This window comes from Tympanuchus pallidicinctus, unplaced genomic scaffold, assembly GCF_026119805.1.
Source record: "Tympanuchus pallidicinctus isolate F22 unplaced genomic scaffold, pur_lepc_1.0 scaffold22, whole genome shotgun sequence".
NCBI classification, from domain to species: Eukaryota; Metazoa; Chordata; class Aves; order Galliformes; family Phasianidae; genus Tympanuchus; species Tympanuchus pallidicinctus.
This window is the reverse complement of record NW_026294739.1, coordinates 32,341,324-32,356,204: the sequence shown is the minus strand read 5'-3', so window position 1 is coordinate 32,356,204 and position 14,881 is coordinate 32,341,324. Positions and strand designations below refer to the sequence as shown.

The following is a 14,881-nucleotide window of genomic DNA, read 5'->3' as shown; positions in this document are numbered from 1 at the left end:
GTTACAGACCTATTACCCCACACAGACTGCCACAAGACCATGGGGCCAGATGGGATCCACCCAAGGGTACTGAGGGAGCTGGCAAAGGTGACTGCCAAGCCATTTACCACTACGTATCAGTGCTCCTGGTTGACCACAGCAGTCCCAGAAGATTGGAGGCTTGCCAGCGTGACTTCATCTATAAAAACAGTCATAAGGAAAATCTAGAGAAACACAGGTCTGTCAGTCATGCCTTTGGTGCAAGGGAAGTTCATGGAACAGATCTCCTTGAGTGAGATCACATGGCATATGTGGGACAAAAGGGGAATCACGTCCAGTCAGCACAGGTTCACAAAAGGCAGTCCTGCTTCATCAGCCCGATCTTCTGTGACTGGGTGACCAGTCTGGTGGCGAGAGAAAGGCTGCAGACACAGTCTACCTAGACTTCAGCAAAGCCTTTGACACTGTCTCTCACAGTATTCTCCTGGAGAAGCTGGCAGCCCATGGCTTGGACAGGTACACACTTTGCAGAGTAAACAACTGGCTGGATGGCTGGGCCCAGAGAGTGGTGGTGAATGGAGCTAAACCCCGCTGGCGACCAGTCAATAGTAGTATTCCCCAGGAGTGGGTATTGTGGCCTATCCTGTTTAATATCTTTATTGGTGATCTGGATGAGAGGTTTGTGTGCATCCTGAGAAAGCTTGCAATGACGCCAAAATAGGAGGCAGTGTCCTGCCAGAGAGTAAGAAGGACCTAGAGAGGGATCTGGTCAGACTGGATCACTGAGCTGATGCAAATGGGATGAAGTTCAACAAGACCAAGTGCTGAGTCCTATACTTTGGTCACAACAACCACATGCAATGTTACTGGGGCATGAGTGGCTGGAAGACTGGGCAGACGAAAAGGATCTGGAGGTGCTGTTCAATGCTTGGCTGAACACATGTTGGCCCAGTTGGCCAAGAAAGTCAATGGCTTCAGAAATGGTGTAGCCAGCAGAAGCAGGGAGGTGATTGTCTGATTGTACTCAGCTCTAGTGAGGCCATACCTCAAGTATTGTGTTCAATTTTAGGTCCCTTATTACAAGGAAGACACTGAGGCCATGGAGTGCGCCCAGAGAAGAGCAACAGAGTTGGTGAGAGGACTGGAGCACAATTCATGTGGGAAATGGCTGAGGGAACTGAGATTGTTTAGACTGGAGAAGAAGCAACTCAGAAGAGATCTCAACAACTCCCTATAAGGAGGTTGTGACAAGGTGGGGGTCAGCTTCTTTTCCCACATAACTAGCAATAGAACTAGAGGGAATGGCCCCAAGTTGCACTAGGGAAGGTGGCAGCTGGATATTAGGAAAAATATCAAAACAGTGGTCAGGCACTGGAAAGGAGTATCCAAGAAAGTGTTTGAGTCCCTGAAGGTGTTCAAGAAATGTGAGGATGTGGCACTGAGGAACATGTTCAGTGGGCTACATTGGTGGTAAGTGGACAGTTGGAGTAAATGACCTTTGAGGTCTTTTCCAACCTTAAAGATTCTACGATTCAAAATAGGAGGCATTACTTTCAGAGTGACCCATTTATAATAAATAACAACAACCCCTAAAACCTTCAAAAAAAATCACCCTAACAACAAGCAATTCACATATCCTCTGTTCCCCAAACCCTCAAAGTAGCTGCCTTTTGCAAGAAGAAAAACAATATTTTAGCAAATAACAGCAATGGTCATCTATAGGGACTGACAAATAATGGATGAACTATTAACCACTCAAAAGTCATTTCGCCAAGTTCTCACATTCCTTGTTAATAAGCTGCACACAATGACTACACTTCTAAAATATCCATAAATGAAAATACTGTATTTAATAGTACTACACTGATAAAATTATTTTCAACATTAATTTTTTTTCCATGTTCTAGCACGAAGGAGGATTTTAGTTAAAATACAAAACACTGTATGTAAAGCTCCAGGAAGAAACCTTTGAAAAGCAAGGAAATAAATGCTCTAATGGTCTCTCCTGTGCATTAGATCCACATCATGCAGACGGGGATCAACTACCCTTTCCATCTCCAAATGAAGTAAAAATCAAATTTGTCTTGGCCAGTGAGGAAAAATGATTAATACCACAGAACGTGTGTCAGAATATTTTGTGTTCCACAGATCAAAGGAATACATACAGTATGCAAACCTGTTCTACTAGTAAAAAAGAATGTTTGCGCTGGCACAGAGCCACTTCCTATTTTCTTGTATTGCCAACAGACTATTATTCCTCATGTCAACTGAGATCCATACAAAATCATTCTGCCTTCTTACTCAACGTATTTCTTACTGTTTGCAACAGGCACAATGTATGCTAATAATTCTGATTTGGTGTGAATGTATAAATCATCAACAAAAAGTTGGCATTGCCCATTATATTTAAGACATTCCTACTTTCTATTACCAAGTCTGTGAAACGTGTTAATGCTTACAAATTCTTTTCACAAAATAAAACCACAATTATATGCATTTTTAAATATTCCTGATGGACTAGGACACCATTTGAATTTATATCTGAAATACAGTAATTCCTCACTGGGGTAAATTATTTGAAATCTCATTTATTTAAGAACAAGAAAAATAGGTAGAATAATTAGTTAGGATAATATCTGTAAGGTATTTAAAAAGACTTTGGTTTTCAAATAGATAGTAACATATTTACTATGAATTATTAAATTATGTATTTTGAGTTTTGAAAACAACAATCAAAGCAAGCCACAAAAACTGAACTAAACTTGGAAATTTCAAAGCTTCATAAAGATGTATGCATTTAACTCCATAAAAGAGTGATAAGGACACACTGTTCAACTACATTCTGTCTACCTGAAAATTCAAACCCGTATTTTTAACTGATAGCTTTCTACATCTAAAAGGGAAATTACAACTACCTGCAAGAGTGTCATCCTACATCAAAATGGGACTGAGATATCTACTGCATTCTATCATGTCAGCGATGCATGGAGCAACAGTGCTTGAAAGGACAATGATACAATAAATCACAAAAAGTTTTTTGTTCTGCTGTTAGTCTACAGGCTTTAAAGCATGAAAAGTTTTAACTTCTTGGACCATAAACACTTGCAAAAGGCATTATGGTCTATTGTATCTGCTTTCACATAACTCAAGCTTAACCAGTATAAAGGTTCTTTAGATTCAACTGCTTTCTAAACATATTGACCACTTAAAAAGTTATTTATCAAGAGCCAACTGTACAGACATGAAGACCAAGCTGATACTTGAGTTGCAGAACAAGTCATTCCAATGATTTTTTTTTAAGTGGTTGCCATAAAACCACCTTAGTCCCAAAAAGGTGAGGAAATATCCCAAAGATTTGCTCATAGCATGGCAATCCTACTGACTGGTGTTTTTCCCCTGAATAAAAGACTATAAAATGGCTCTTTTTCAGATCTTTCAAAAACAGTTTTATGCTTCAAAATCATATTGGCTGATTCATAAACTTCAAAATCTGCACAACATTCTTTGAACGGACATTTTGGAAAGAACCTATGACACAACCATTCTGCAACAAAGACCTTTGCAAGACAGATGATGCATTTCTTTCTGTTTGAAAGGGGTGAGAAGAGAAGGAAACAAGGCCGTGTTTTCCACGAGAAGTTCTACCACACTTACTTATCATGTGTAACCTACTCCAAACAGAAAACTACCTAGTATTGAGATTTCTTTAAACAAACAAACAAATAAAAAAATTAACAATAGGTTTGAGGAAAAACCGTTGCTGAAACATTTTACAGATAACTCATGCATAAAGTGAGAATGCCAGCTGCAAACATGTGCAAGCAAATGAATCGCATTCAGTCTCAGATGAATGAAGAGTCCAGAGTCAAAAGTACTTTTTCCCACTTACATCATAGTACCCAAGTGCCTCCCAGATAATCACGGATTCATTCCTACGCTTCCAACAACTAGTAGCATAAAGATCTGATATAGAGGAATATAAAGTAATTTGTATATGCCTGCATTTTGAAGTCTCTGGTATAACAGATTTCCAAGCCTCAAATCTTAATCTTAAGAATATTAAAGACATTTTATACAAAATCATATACAAAATCATCAGAAAAACTGCTTTAAAGTGATTAAACTATACCATCAAAATGTGAATCTCAGAAAAAAAAAAAAAACATGGAATTTTTTGCTAGCAATATATCTCAATCAAGTTGGTAGCCACTCTGGCTACTGAAATAATCTAAAGTATATTTTCAATCACTACAGTCGTTGAGAAATTAATTTTTCCTAACTCAAAATACCACTGCATTAAATATAGCCATTTTGAGATATTCAAGTCAGCAAATACATTGTATTTCCAGGCAGTTTTAATGGCTTGAATAAACACTGGCTGTGAAAAAGAAACAATATCAGCTCTCCTTTGAACGCTGTTCCAACATATGCTCCTGCAAATGTTTGGAAGGTGGATTTTCTAGATGCTTTGCTGAATATTCCTAAGATGACTGCCCTTCCACGATGTGAGAAAGAAGTTTTTTTCTTATCCCTAAAATGACTGTCTTCAATAAGTGGTGATTCACTGAACTAGCCCTGAAGCTGTCTTTGGAAGCTCAGTATTCAAAAACCATCTGTGCCAGCAAGTACCAGGAGAGGGCTTTCACTTGATGTTTAAACAAATTATACCCTCAGATATTTCAAACATACACTTTCTATTTATGTACTTTGGGATACTAGCCATAGGTCTTGATGAAAAGCCACATTATTTAATTATTATTTTTCTTAAGTATAACACATACCTGCACTTAACCTCTACAGTTTCATTCCATAGACAAAAATGAAAGATTTTGAAATATGCAAATTTTGCATTAATGCTATCTTAGCAACACTCAAATACTTGATTTTTAAAACTGCTACGTGTAGGTCTTGTGATGGTTAATTATTTTCTTAAAGCCTTAACTCTTACAGTTATATGAGACTATCTATCTAAATGAAAGTAAATTTTAATGCTAACAATTAAAAGCCTTACATTTCAAGAAAAAAGCTTGCAAAAATTTAAACTGAATGGATTAAAAATTTATAAGGTATGCAAAAACAACTCAAAATTTATTAACGTTTATCTAGCAAGTGCTTCTAGCAAGGATGCTAACTAAAGAATATAAGTAGTTGCTGCTCTCCCTCTACTGCATGTTCCATTCAGTGCCCTACCTTTGCCACTGCTCTGTATGAACACAAGCACTAAAAAGATCCAGACAGCAAAGAAGTGTTGGGCAGTATTACTTCAGAAATGTTTGATATCTTACACGGCAATCACACATTAAATTGCAAAAAGCAGCAACATTAAGAGATATTTTCCAGCTAGTCACCATCAAATAAAAGTATAAAATCCTGTACATGTAATATTTTATACTCTGCAAGACAGAAAAGCTGAATTCTTCTAAATGGTGTCTCACTTCTCTTTATCCTTTCTCTAAAATTTTTGATGTAAACTGTACTGTATATGTAATAATAAATAGACTGATTAGTGATGGAACTGCTGCCTGCTACATAGGAAGCCATTTTCAGCAGATTATCTAAAATACGAGAATATAAGGGAGTAGACACAGCGAATGAAGGTGATAGCAAACTTCACAAACTAAGCAGAAAATATTCACTTTTTGTTGTTGTTAGGTTAGTTTTCTGCCAATTTATCAAATGGAAATGGGTTAGCACAGTGCACAAGAGCCAAAGCCCATGAAATAGGTAGGAATGCACTAGGACTGGGAGAGAGATCACAGATCAGCTTAGGCTACCCTGTAGTCACATTCTGAAACTAGTTACATGTTTGGTGGAAGCATTATTTGAGGAGCACCTTTCACTCCTGTTCATCCTTTTTTCTTGAAAATCTTTTTCCTTCTTTTTCAGAAAGCAATTCTTTATGTGGATGTGTCAAAGTACATATGCTAATCAGTTACTGAAAACAAAACGTTTGCATTTTCCTCAGAACAGATGTGTAATAGAATTACTTTGACTCCTACAGTGTAGGCATATTTACCAGAAATGAAAGTTGAACTACAACTGAACTACAGAATACAGTACTCAGTAAGAGTTATCCAAGGTAGTGCAACCACATCACCACAGTTCTCCATGTTGGCTAATATATTTCACTCAAGGATTTTGCATTGCTTCATGTGCTAAAAAACATGATCCTACTTCTAGAGCATAGTATTCCTGTTGAAATTACAACACAATTTAGTGTGACTACAAACTCATCTTTGCAATTGCAGGGCCATTCCATAAAATGTTTGGACACATTTGTCACAAAAACTAGTATTACTACAAGCTCACAATTTGGACTGTGAGCAAGACTAATGTTTTGTTTTTCCAGATTTTTCTTCATGCCTTACCCATTCTTCTATTTTCATTCGTATAATACAGAGGAGAAAGCTAGCATAAACACACACAGAACATCTGTAAGGAGAGATCTACGTACTTCAGGTTTAGCTTTCCTTTTATAATATTATTTAATATCTGTTGAAAGACAATACTCGAAAATACAACTAAGTGATGATATCATTTTAACTGTGACTCACAGTCCTTCTAATTCAGTAGTTTGTATCTCCTTTTCCAAGTCACAGTTCACTGAAAACATCAGCATGCTGTATCTCTAGTTACTCCTACTAGCTTTTGAAAGAATCAGGTCTCTTACTATGTGTATAAACAAATACCTCTCCTCCCATGGTAAGCAGTCCAGGTGAATCAAGTTTCCGTTTCTTCCGGGGACCAATAGCTGCCAATGCAGTTAGATTGGCATCTCTCTGCCTCATTTGTGCAAGTTCTTGTTGCTGCATCTATTAGAAAGAAAAGATTAGATTTTATTCTGCTGTCATAACAAAATGAGCATTCTCCAGAGATGTGAGCAAAAGGTGAAAATCATATATGAACAATTACTAACAGTTTTAAGCTATTCCCAGAAAAACCATTTTAGCAGCTCAAGAATGCAGCATTGTAGCAGTAATAATGAAATAGAGAAATTCTCTTGACTTTACACAGAATTTCTGCTTCACATACTTCAACTGTTTTTGAAAACCCACTCTCAGCCTTGAAAACTGTCTCACCTAGTAAGTCCTATATATCAGGTTTACAACTCCAGTTTAATATCAATATGGCGAATGTAAATATTGATTAAAATTCTCAAAAAATACATTTTCTTCCATCTGAGATTTACTTTGAATATTATGACTAGGCTTGATACTCGTGTTCAAAAAAAAAGTTAAATAGATTACCTCTATATGAACATTGGAAGAAAGTATTACTGAAATAAAAACCACACAAACTGAATCTGCAACTGCTTTATGGGACTGGGATTTAGGTAACAACATATTTAGCTACTTCGAGGCTAAGACAACAGTCTGCCAGTTTCATTATGTAACAGCATTGTATGCTACAGAAAGAGAAAATACTTCAGCTACCACATGATGAAGAGGTAAGACTACATACTCATTTTAACTGTATAGTTCCTTTAGAGAATTAATGATAAGGGACACAGTTCCATGAACATTACTTTATTGAGGATTCTGATAATCCATCTTGCACAAAAATATCTAATGAGGTAAGCAGCATGTGATTTTAATTAGATAAAAGCAGTCATAATTCTTAGTAATAATGCAATTCCTTGAACAATTTCAGAGGAAGTATTTGATCGCAGATCCCACTGATGTCATTCCTCCCTCAACCAAAATGCATAGAAGGCTACCTCAAGAAATCCAGTAGTGGTAATGAAGACATTGTACAATACAGGCACTTTTCTTCATTAAAATCAAACTGAACGGATAGGTCTAGATAGAAGTGTCTGTCTGACTTCAGGTAAATGTGAGCTGCATATACAAGTGAGACTTAAATTTCCTGGCTGATGTTAAAAGGAAGGGAGGTTTAAATAGAAAAAGAACAGCATATGGTATTTTTTCTCCATTCACTACTGCCTAGAAAAAGCAGGTCAGCTTCATAAATCTCTCTTACTGCATTTTTCAGCTTTATTCATTTACCAAAGCAACATTCTGATGTTCTTCAGAAAAAGCAAGTTTAGTACATTCGGAGTTTGGAAACCCATTTTCATCTCTTCAATTACTATCAGAACTTCAATACAAAATTATACACAAATAAACACCTCATTAATCTACAGGATAAGAGAATTCTTTAAATACAAAAATGAAACATGGAAAAATATCTAAATAATACTGCAAAGGTCTATGCATACTTTCCTTTGCCAACTCATATTAGGTTTTTAGCTCAAATATCTTTGGCTCTCTTCCAGATTAAATGCCAGTTAGACAGACCTGCCCGCTTACCCTTTCAAGGTAGATAGCAACAGTGGTGAGCTCTAATCATTTACAAAGGTCATGATCGGGAGCTAGCCCGTAAGCAGTCATTTAAAATTCGATTGATCCCTATTTGTAGTCAGGGAAAGAAAATGGACATTTCAGCTGTATTGTAATTATGAGGCTTCAAGGCAACTGTAAATAGATGTGCAAATCCAGATACTGGCAAATACCTTAGAGAAGAAATTATTACTATAGTATAACATATATCCAGGAAAGGTTGAAGATAAAACTGCATATAAAAAAAGATCTATCATCTTTTTGCTAATTTGCCATGCTTGCCAGCCTATAAGGGTTATCACAATTATCAGAAGTCTGATGAATATTTAAGCTAGGGCCAACTGGCTTCAAGTGATCTCAGACGAAGCTGCAAAGTGGATGGCTTCACAGAATAAGAAATTTTGCAGCAGAGAAATTTCAGTTTCCTGGGAGGCATGAACCAGAAATACAGCCTGATAGATAACTGGTACAATACAAAGGTTATTGTTATATGAGCTTCTTGTCCAAAGTCACTATTTTCAAACCACAGTAAGCTAATGCTTTGCCCATTGTACAACCTGCACTGCAATACACAGAGATTGTGTCAACATGTAACGTATGCACATAACAATTGTGAAGGATTGTTCCACTACCTGTAATTCAGTTTTTTTGTTTTTTTTTTTTTTTTTACTTTTTGCACGTGACATGAAACATGATGTTTTTTTAAACTTCACATAGTGGGACAAATCCTCCTCTCACTTCAAAAACTGCAAAGTTTCTGGTGCTATTTCACCAAGCAAATATTAAATAGATTTGTGAGTATGCAGGAGGGTTTACACTCATTTATTTCTCAGGTTGTCATGTTTTTTTATTCAGTGAGAAGAGCTGAAGATAGTTTTTGATATCAAATACTAACTTTTTGACAAACGCATTGGCTTTGCACTTGTCCAAACAAATGTACAAGATTTTCAGCTAACTGTAATTCAACAGATGACAGGAAACCTGGTTCAGCAGAGCCAAAGGAGCCAGGCTCTGTTTCACTGACACTTGGTGTGAGTACTGGCAAGACCTTTCCCCTCACTTCTCTATGCTTCTCACCTCACTTCACCCAGATAGTCAGACTATAAGCTCTCCAGACACAGATTCTTCTGTACTACACGCTTTACTTATCATCTACTGCCACTGGGGCTGGTAGACATTACCTTAATACAAATAAGGAATATCTTGTCAGGTGCAAAAACTCCAGGTAAATACAGAATACAGTTGCTAATGCTGGCTTTAAAGCACATAACTTGGTATACTCCAACAGAAAATAAAAACCTTCTTACATAAACCTAAATGAATATTGTTCAAAATGTATCAAATTCATCAAAAGCATATATATATAATCATAAGATCACAGTATCCTGAAGTTTCGTAAAAAAAGAGGGGCTGAAATTGTGAAATACTTGATATTGTATTTTTCATTTTTTCACAAATTATTGTAAGTCTTAAACAACAGTCATCAACAAACACTGATGTGTTTGTGTTTTGTTTTTAAGAAAATCTTATCTGAATGCAGATAATCATAAGACTACAGTTAAACATAAATGAAAGAATTATGATCCTCATACTGATTACTAACAAAGGTATTAATCTTGAAGCAACTAGTGCACTGCAGTTGGCTTAAATGAACATCTTTACACACTCACAATCAACATGCTTGCAATGAAACATCTTTGCAGTTTATGAACACTTATGAGTAAGATATTCAACAAAATTTCTAAGTGATATTTAACATATTGAAGCATGCTAGCCTCCACTATTTGTGCCTCTTCATTCCCCCCCCCATTCCATCCTTCATACATACAAGTTACATATTTTTCCATACTCCACAACAGATTAGCTCTACCAGCTTCCTTCCTTCTCATCATCTGACTCTTCATCAAAAATACTATCACCAACTGCAGTCTTCAGTTAGAAGAGAGTGAAAAAAGGTAGTGTTCTGACTTCTGCTCCAAAGGAGGGAACAGCATTTTCAGAGACAAGCACACAACATGTCTGACTCAACAGGAGTCTCTCAGAGAACGCAAGAAAAGATACAGGCTGTTTTTAACAGAGAGAAAACTGCATATAGTTATTGTGGGTATCTTGCAAGGAGTTCAGGAATAACTGATATTTTCTGAGAGCTGTACAATTCACAAAGAACTCATATTCTGCTTTGGCATCAACAGATTATTTTAAGATGTGTCTCTTGTACCACCCTACGCCAAATGCACAACCCAGACCAGCAACAGCCCATTTCCCCAGTATACTCTGGGACTGCATTCTGCATGTAGTGGAACTGACAGTGCAACAAGTATCGCCCCCCGCTTTTTCAGTCCGCAGAATAAGGTGAATTAAATGTAGCCATCTTCAGTGTTTTTGTGATTTTAAAGTATTCTTGAAAGCAACCATGAAACTAAAGCTGCTTAAGCTTTACACGATCAATTATATTTTTAAACTTAAAAAGCAGACTGTTATTACAATATAGTTTACCGCTCTACTCAGCCAGGTAATAATTTCTGGATATTTAAACAAATGAAGCATCTGTTTACAACTGTACATCTTGATAAAATAAATAACTTCCCTATTAACTAACATTCTTTAGTAGAAATGAATCCAACTCATTACATCAACCAACACACGATGCAGCTGCTTCATTGCTGCATTCACTTTTACTGTCATTTTCATATCACAGTTCAATATCATTCTTTAACTTGCCTTCATCCACAATTAATATGGATATATTTATCAATATTAAAATTTCTGCCCTCTGGAAAAGAACCAATGCTTCATTTGGAACTAATCAACAATTAATTTTTTTGAAAGTCAAAATATTTATTTAAAACAGAGATGAATATTCCAATATGTTATAAAAGAAAACTGCTTACAAATGAAATTTTATTCTTTGCTCCTGATCTGCTCCAAATTTATTTTTAGCACACCACTTCCTTTGTGACAGCTTTAACTTACAGAGATACCTTTGACAAGAAGTACAGCACAAGAATATCAACATTATTTCACAAAATGAAATTTTCTTCTTTGCATAACACCAACAAAAAGAACACTGCATTACTATGTTACTAAAGAAAAGCTAACAGATTCAAAAATGCTGGTTTGTTTTTCATAGGCTGTTACTGGTTACATTTCAAAAAAGCAGCCCCACGAGCCATACGCCACAAGACAGCCATACGCCTATCCGAAGAATCAACATTCAATCTTCAAAACCTAGATTTAATAACTTCCAAAGCACATCAAGGGCACATCCATGACGTTTGGTAAATAATTTCGCAACAGAAACCAAGCATTTATTTTAAGCTGCTTCTGCACTACAAGCCATTGTGGGAACAGTCATTGAGACAACAATAAATTAACAAATGGTGTTGGTATATGTTCAGCAAGTTTTTTCTTCTTAGATTTTTATTTCCACCAGCACGGGCAGCAGCCCATGTGAGTGGAAGAAACCGCCTGTTTCAGAAATGAGCACGGATTCTTCCTCAAGATTTCTTTAAGAACTGAAGTTCCCAACCATTACTGTAATTAGTACCGTAACAATCCACTTTTCTATGACATCAATTAAAATAAAAGCAAATTCAGAATGTTATGGCTAGAGGAATACATCATTGTATAGATTTGTTCAAGGAATTAGCTATGTTTGGAAAGGTAATAGAAAAGCAAATGGCTACTTGGTACAAACAAGCTCTCCAGTCAAGCAACTTCAGTACAGAAGAAAAAACGGCCTAGCTGTTGCTGTTCTGTATTGGACACAGATAAGGCCCTTACTTCAGTGAATACAAAAGTGAGTATCCCAGGAGAAATAAGTCTGTTAACGTCAACTGTGCAAACATTCCAGTAAGTCTCCTTTGCTTGAATCTACAGGGAAGGGAATGCCAAAAAGCAAATGAGATACTGGACTACTAATCAGAAAGACAGGAGTTCAAAATCATGAGTTAAAAGCATCTTGATGTGAAAGCAAAACGTGCTCCAAATTGAGGGCAAAAATTATGCAAATAAATTACCTTTGCTTTAGCAGAGATGTACACCAAACATGGAGCTGAGCTACAGTCATTAAGGACCGCTGCAAGAGAAACTTACTTCAATATCATCAGAAATTAAGAGAATGACTGGAAATCTAATGATTCAAATCTACACATAAATACATTTTTTTAAAAAAAGGGAAGAGGAGAGAGTGGCATTATATCAGAGAAAGAAAGGTTGAGTGTTTCTCTTATTCAATATAGAAATCTGGGGTGCTTTTTGACCGAGAAGAAAAATAACCTGGTGACAGAGAAGACTGAAGATAAAGGAAGAGCTTGAGGAGATTGTCAAGTACAAATGGATACTATCAATATATGATTTTGTATGGAAATAGAAGCAGAGCTGTAATATTAAGTTTCTGTAGTTACAGAACCAACTCAGCTCATAAAGAATCAGACTTTGGCTACGTACAATCCCCATTATAGTTCAGAAATAGTCTGAAAATAAGAAAAGTGGGCACAGAAGGGACTGATAGAAACTATAAATGCTGACAGACTGTAAACCACAATCGAGAATGAAGACAGCCAACAATGAACACTGAACAGGGAATCAGCAATGGAAAGCACTGAATGGCGGAAATGCTTGATGAAAGGAAGATCATATAAACAATGACTTAAGAACTGATTTCTAGCCAATAGGCATCAATAGAGATCCTTCCTAATTCTGTTTGCAGTGAATGATTTAATTCTTGATAACAGGGTCATATGCTGCGAAAAGCCTGCCTTAATTGATGGTTCTGCAACATATATCTATCAGTCTCAGACAGTGATTACACCCCCTGGAAAAACATTTTTTTTGCTCAGAAGAGCCTGAAACGTGGAACCATTACACATGTCCTAAGATGTCCACAACAGAAGGCGCAATTAAAAAAATGAAACTCATTAAAAATGCTGGTAGTAACCCCAACAAAGTCCAAGACAATGATCAAGGAGGACTAGAAAATCAGCTAACTTCAGAGAGAGCCTTGAAAAACAGCTAATGTCTACAGAATGCTCACACTTGGCTCCCTGCTCTCCTTGCGTTACCCAAGTCTCTAAAGGTCAACAAAACTCCTTCAGCAATAGCACACTGCCTAGTAAGAAACCAGTAGTAGCTCAAGTGAAGAAGTAGCGCTGCAATAACACAGTGCACAGAAGGTTTATATGTGCAACACCAAAGCATTCACTGAACACAACATACTCATAGCTCTACAAAACTGTATCTTGTTTTCTTCAGTGCAAAGCTGGATGCTACTTCTCCACAGCTGTTCTCCCACCACCCAGTAAAAACTGCAGTGGTCACTTGCGATGGCTGCACATCTGTTCGAAGATGAAGGCATGAAGGCTCCAGTGTACTGAAAGGGTGCGTGTGCATGCTTTTCCTTTCTTTCAAACACACCAAGAGTCAAAAATTATTGCAGTGTTGAATAAATCACCCTGGATAAACACTAGACTGGGAACATTTCAGACCTCAAAATGAATGTCCCTCTGAATAATGAGCATGTGAATATAGTTCTGGAGCTTTAACTAGGGTACTTTCGACCAGATGTCTTTCATACAATAGACCCATGCTGTTTATTATTTCTAATTTGATTTTGTTTTACAAGTTCACTCAAAATTTCCATTAACATTTGGCCCCATTACTTTTGTGAAAATGCATTAAACTTCTGATATGGAAAATGTCAGGTGCATCCTGCCTTTCTTTCTCATTTTCCCCTGAAGACAAGCCTTAACTGTAATATTCTTCGGTCACATACATCACCCACAATTTTTTTAAAAAAACTATCAGTAAAACAACAATCTTATCTCCTCATTACATGCTGTCTGAACTGTTTCATACACATTCATACCTGTATGGTCTAATTTTCTTGAAAGTCTTCTTAACACCTTTCTCATAGCTTATAAAACATGAAAAGCATGAAGAAGCCACATACAATTCTGAGCAAAGTCTTAAGTTTTTAGGGTACTTCGTTCCCAACATTACTTTTTCCTCCTAAATACTTTGAAGAAATTCTCATCCCATTAGTCTCTGATCAACAGAGATGGTCTAACAGTCTTTACAGATGTCTATGAACTTAATGTTGTATATTCTCAGTCATTTGACTTTTCAATTTTCCATATAAAATGTGCTATTAAAATTTAATTTAAAACCGTTTATTTCTACAACTCTCTAACCATTTCTTAAGCCATATTCATATCTGCAGTACCAGACTGTGTACATCTTTCTGAAAGATTCCTTCCTCTAGAAGTGTTCTACAGCAATGTGTTTCGTGCCTTTTCACTAATGCTACTCATTACATTTTTCTACTCTTAAAAATATTTTCTTGAAGCTTCAGTACATTTTGTCTGGTTTGGTTAAACTACTCCTCAAACAACTTATCTCTGTTAGCACCAGTTCCAGGCTCCGCAATATTTAGCTCTTATTTTAAGCCTTTTGTTAAGTCCCATAATTGTTGTTCTCTGCTTTGCTGGTGCAAACCCAGAGAAATTGAAGAAACCGTTTCTAAGGCACAAATAACACAAAACAGCATCATTAGAGATGGCAAC

At 36.5% G+C, this 14,881-nt stretch overlaps 1 protein-coding gene across 1 annotated transcript in view; it reads right to left on the bottom strand.

The window, feature by feature from the left end:
* Positions 1 to 14,881, bottom strand: part of LOC128082014 (transcription initiation factor TFIID subunit 4-like) — a 132,600-nt gene that overhangs the window by 37,547 nt on the left and 80,172 nt on the right. Inside the window, exon 14 of the mRNA XM_052685831.1 lies at positions 6,669 to 6,791. Within this exon, the coding sequence (XP_052541791.1) occupies positions 6,669 to 6,791 (123 nt within the window). The remainder of the gene's footprint in view (positions 1 to 6,668; positions 6,792 to 14,881) is intronic.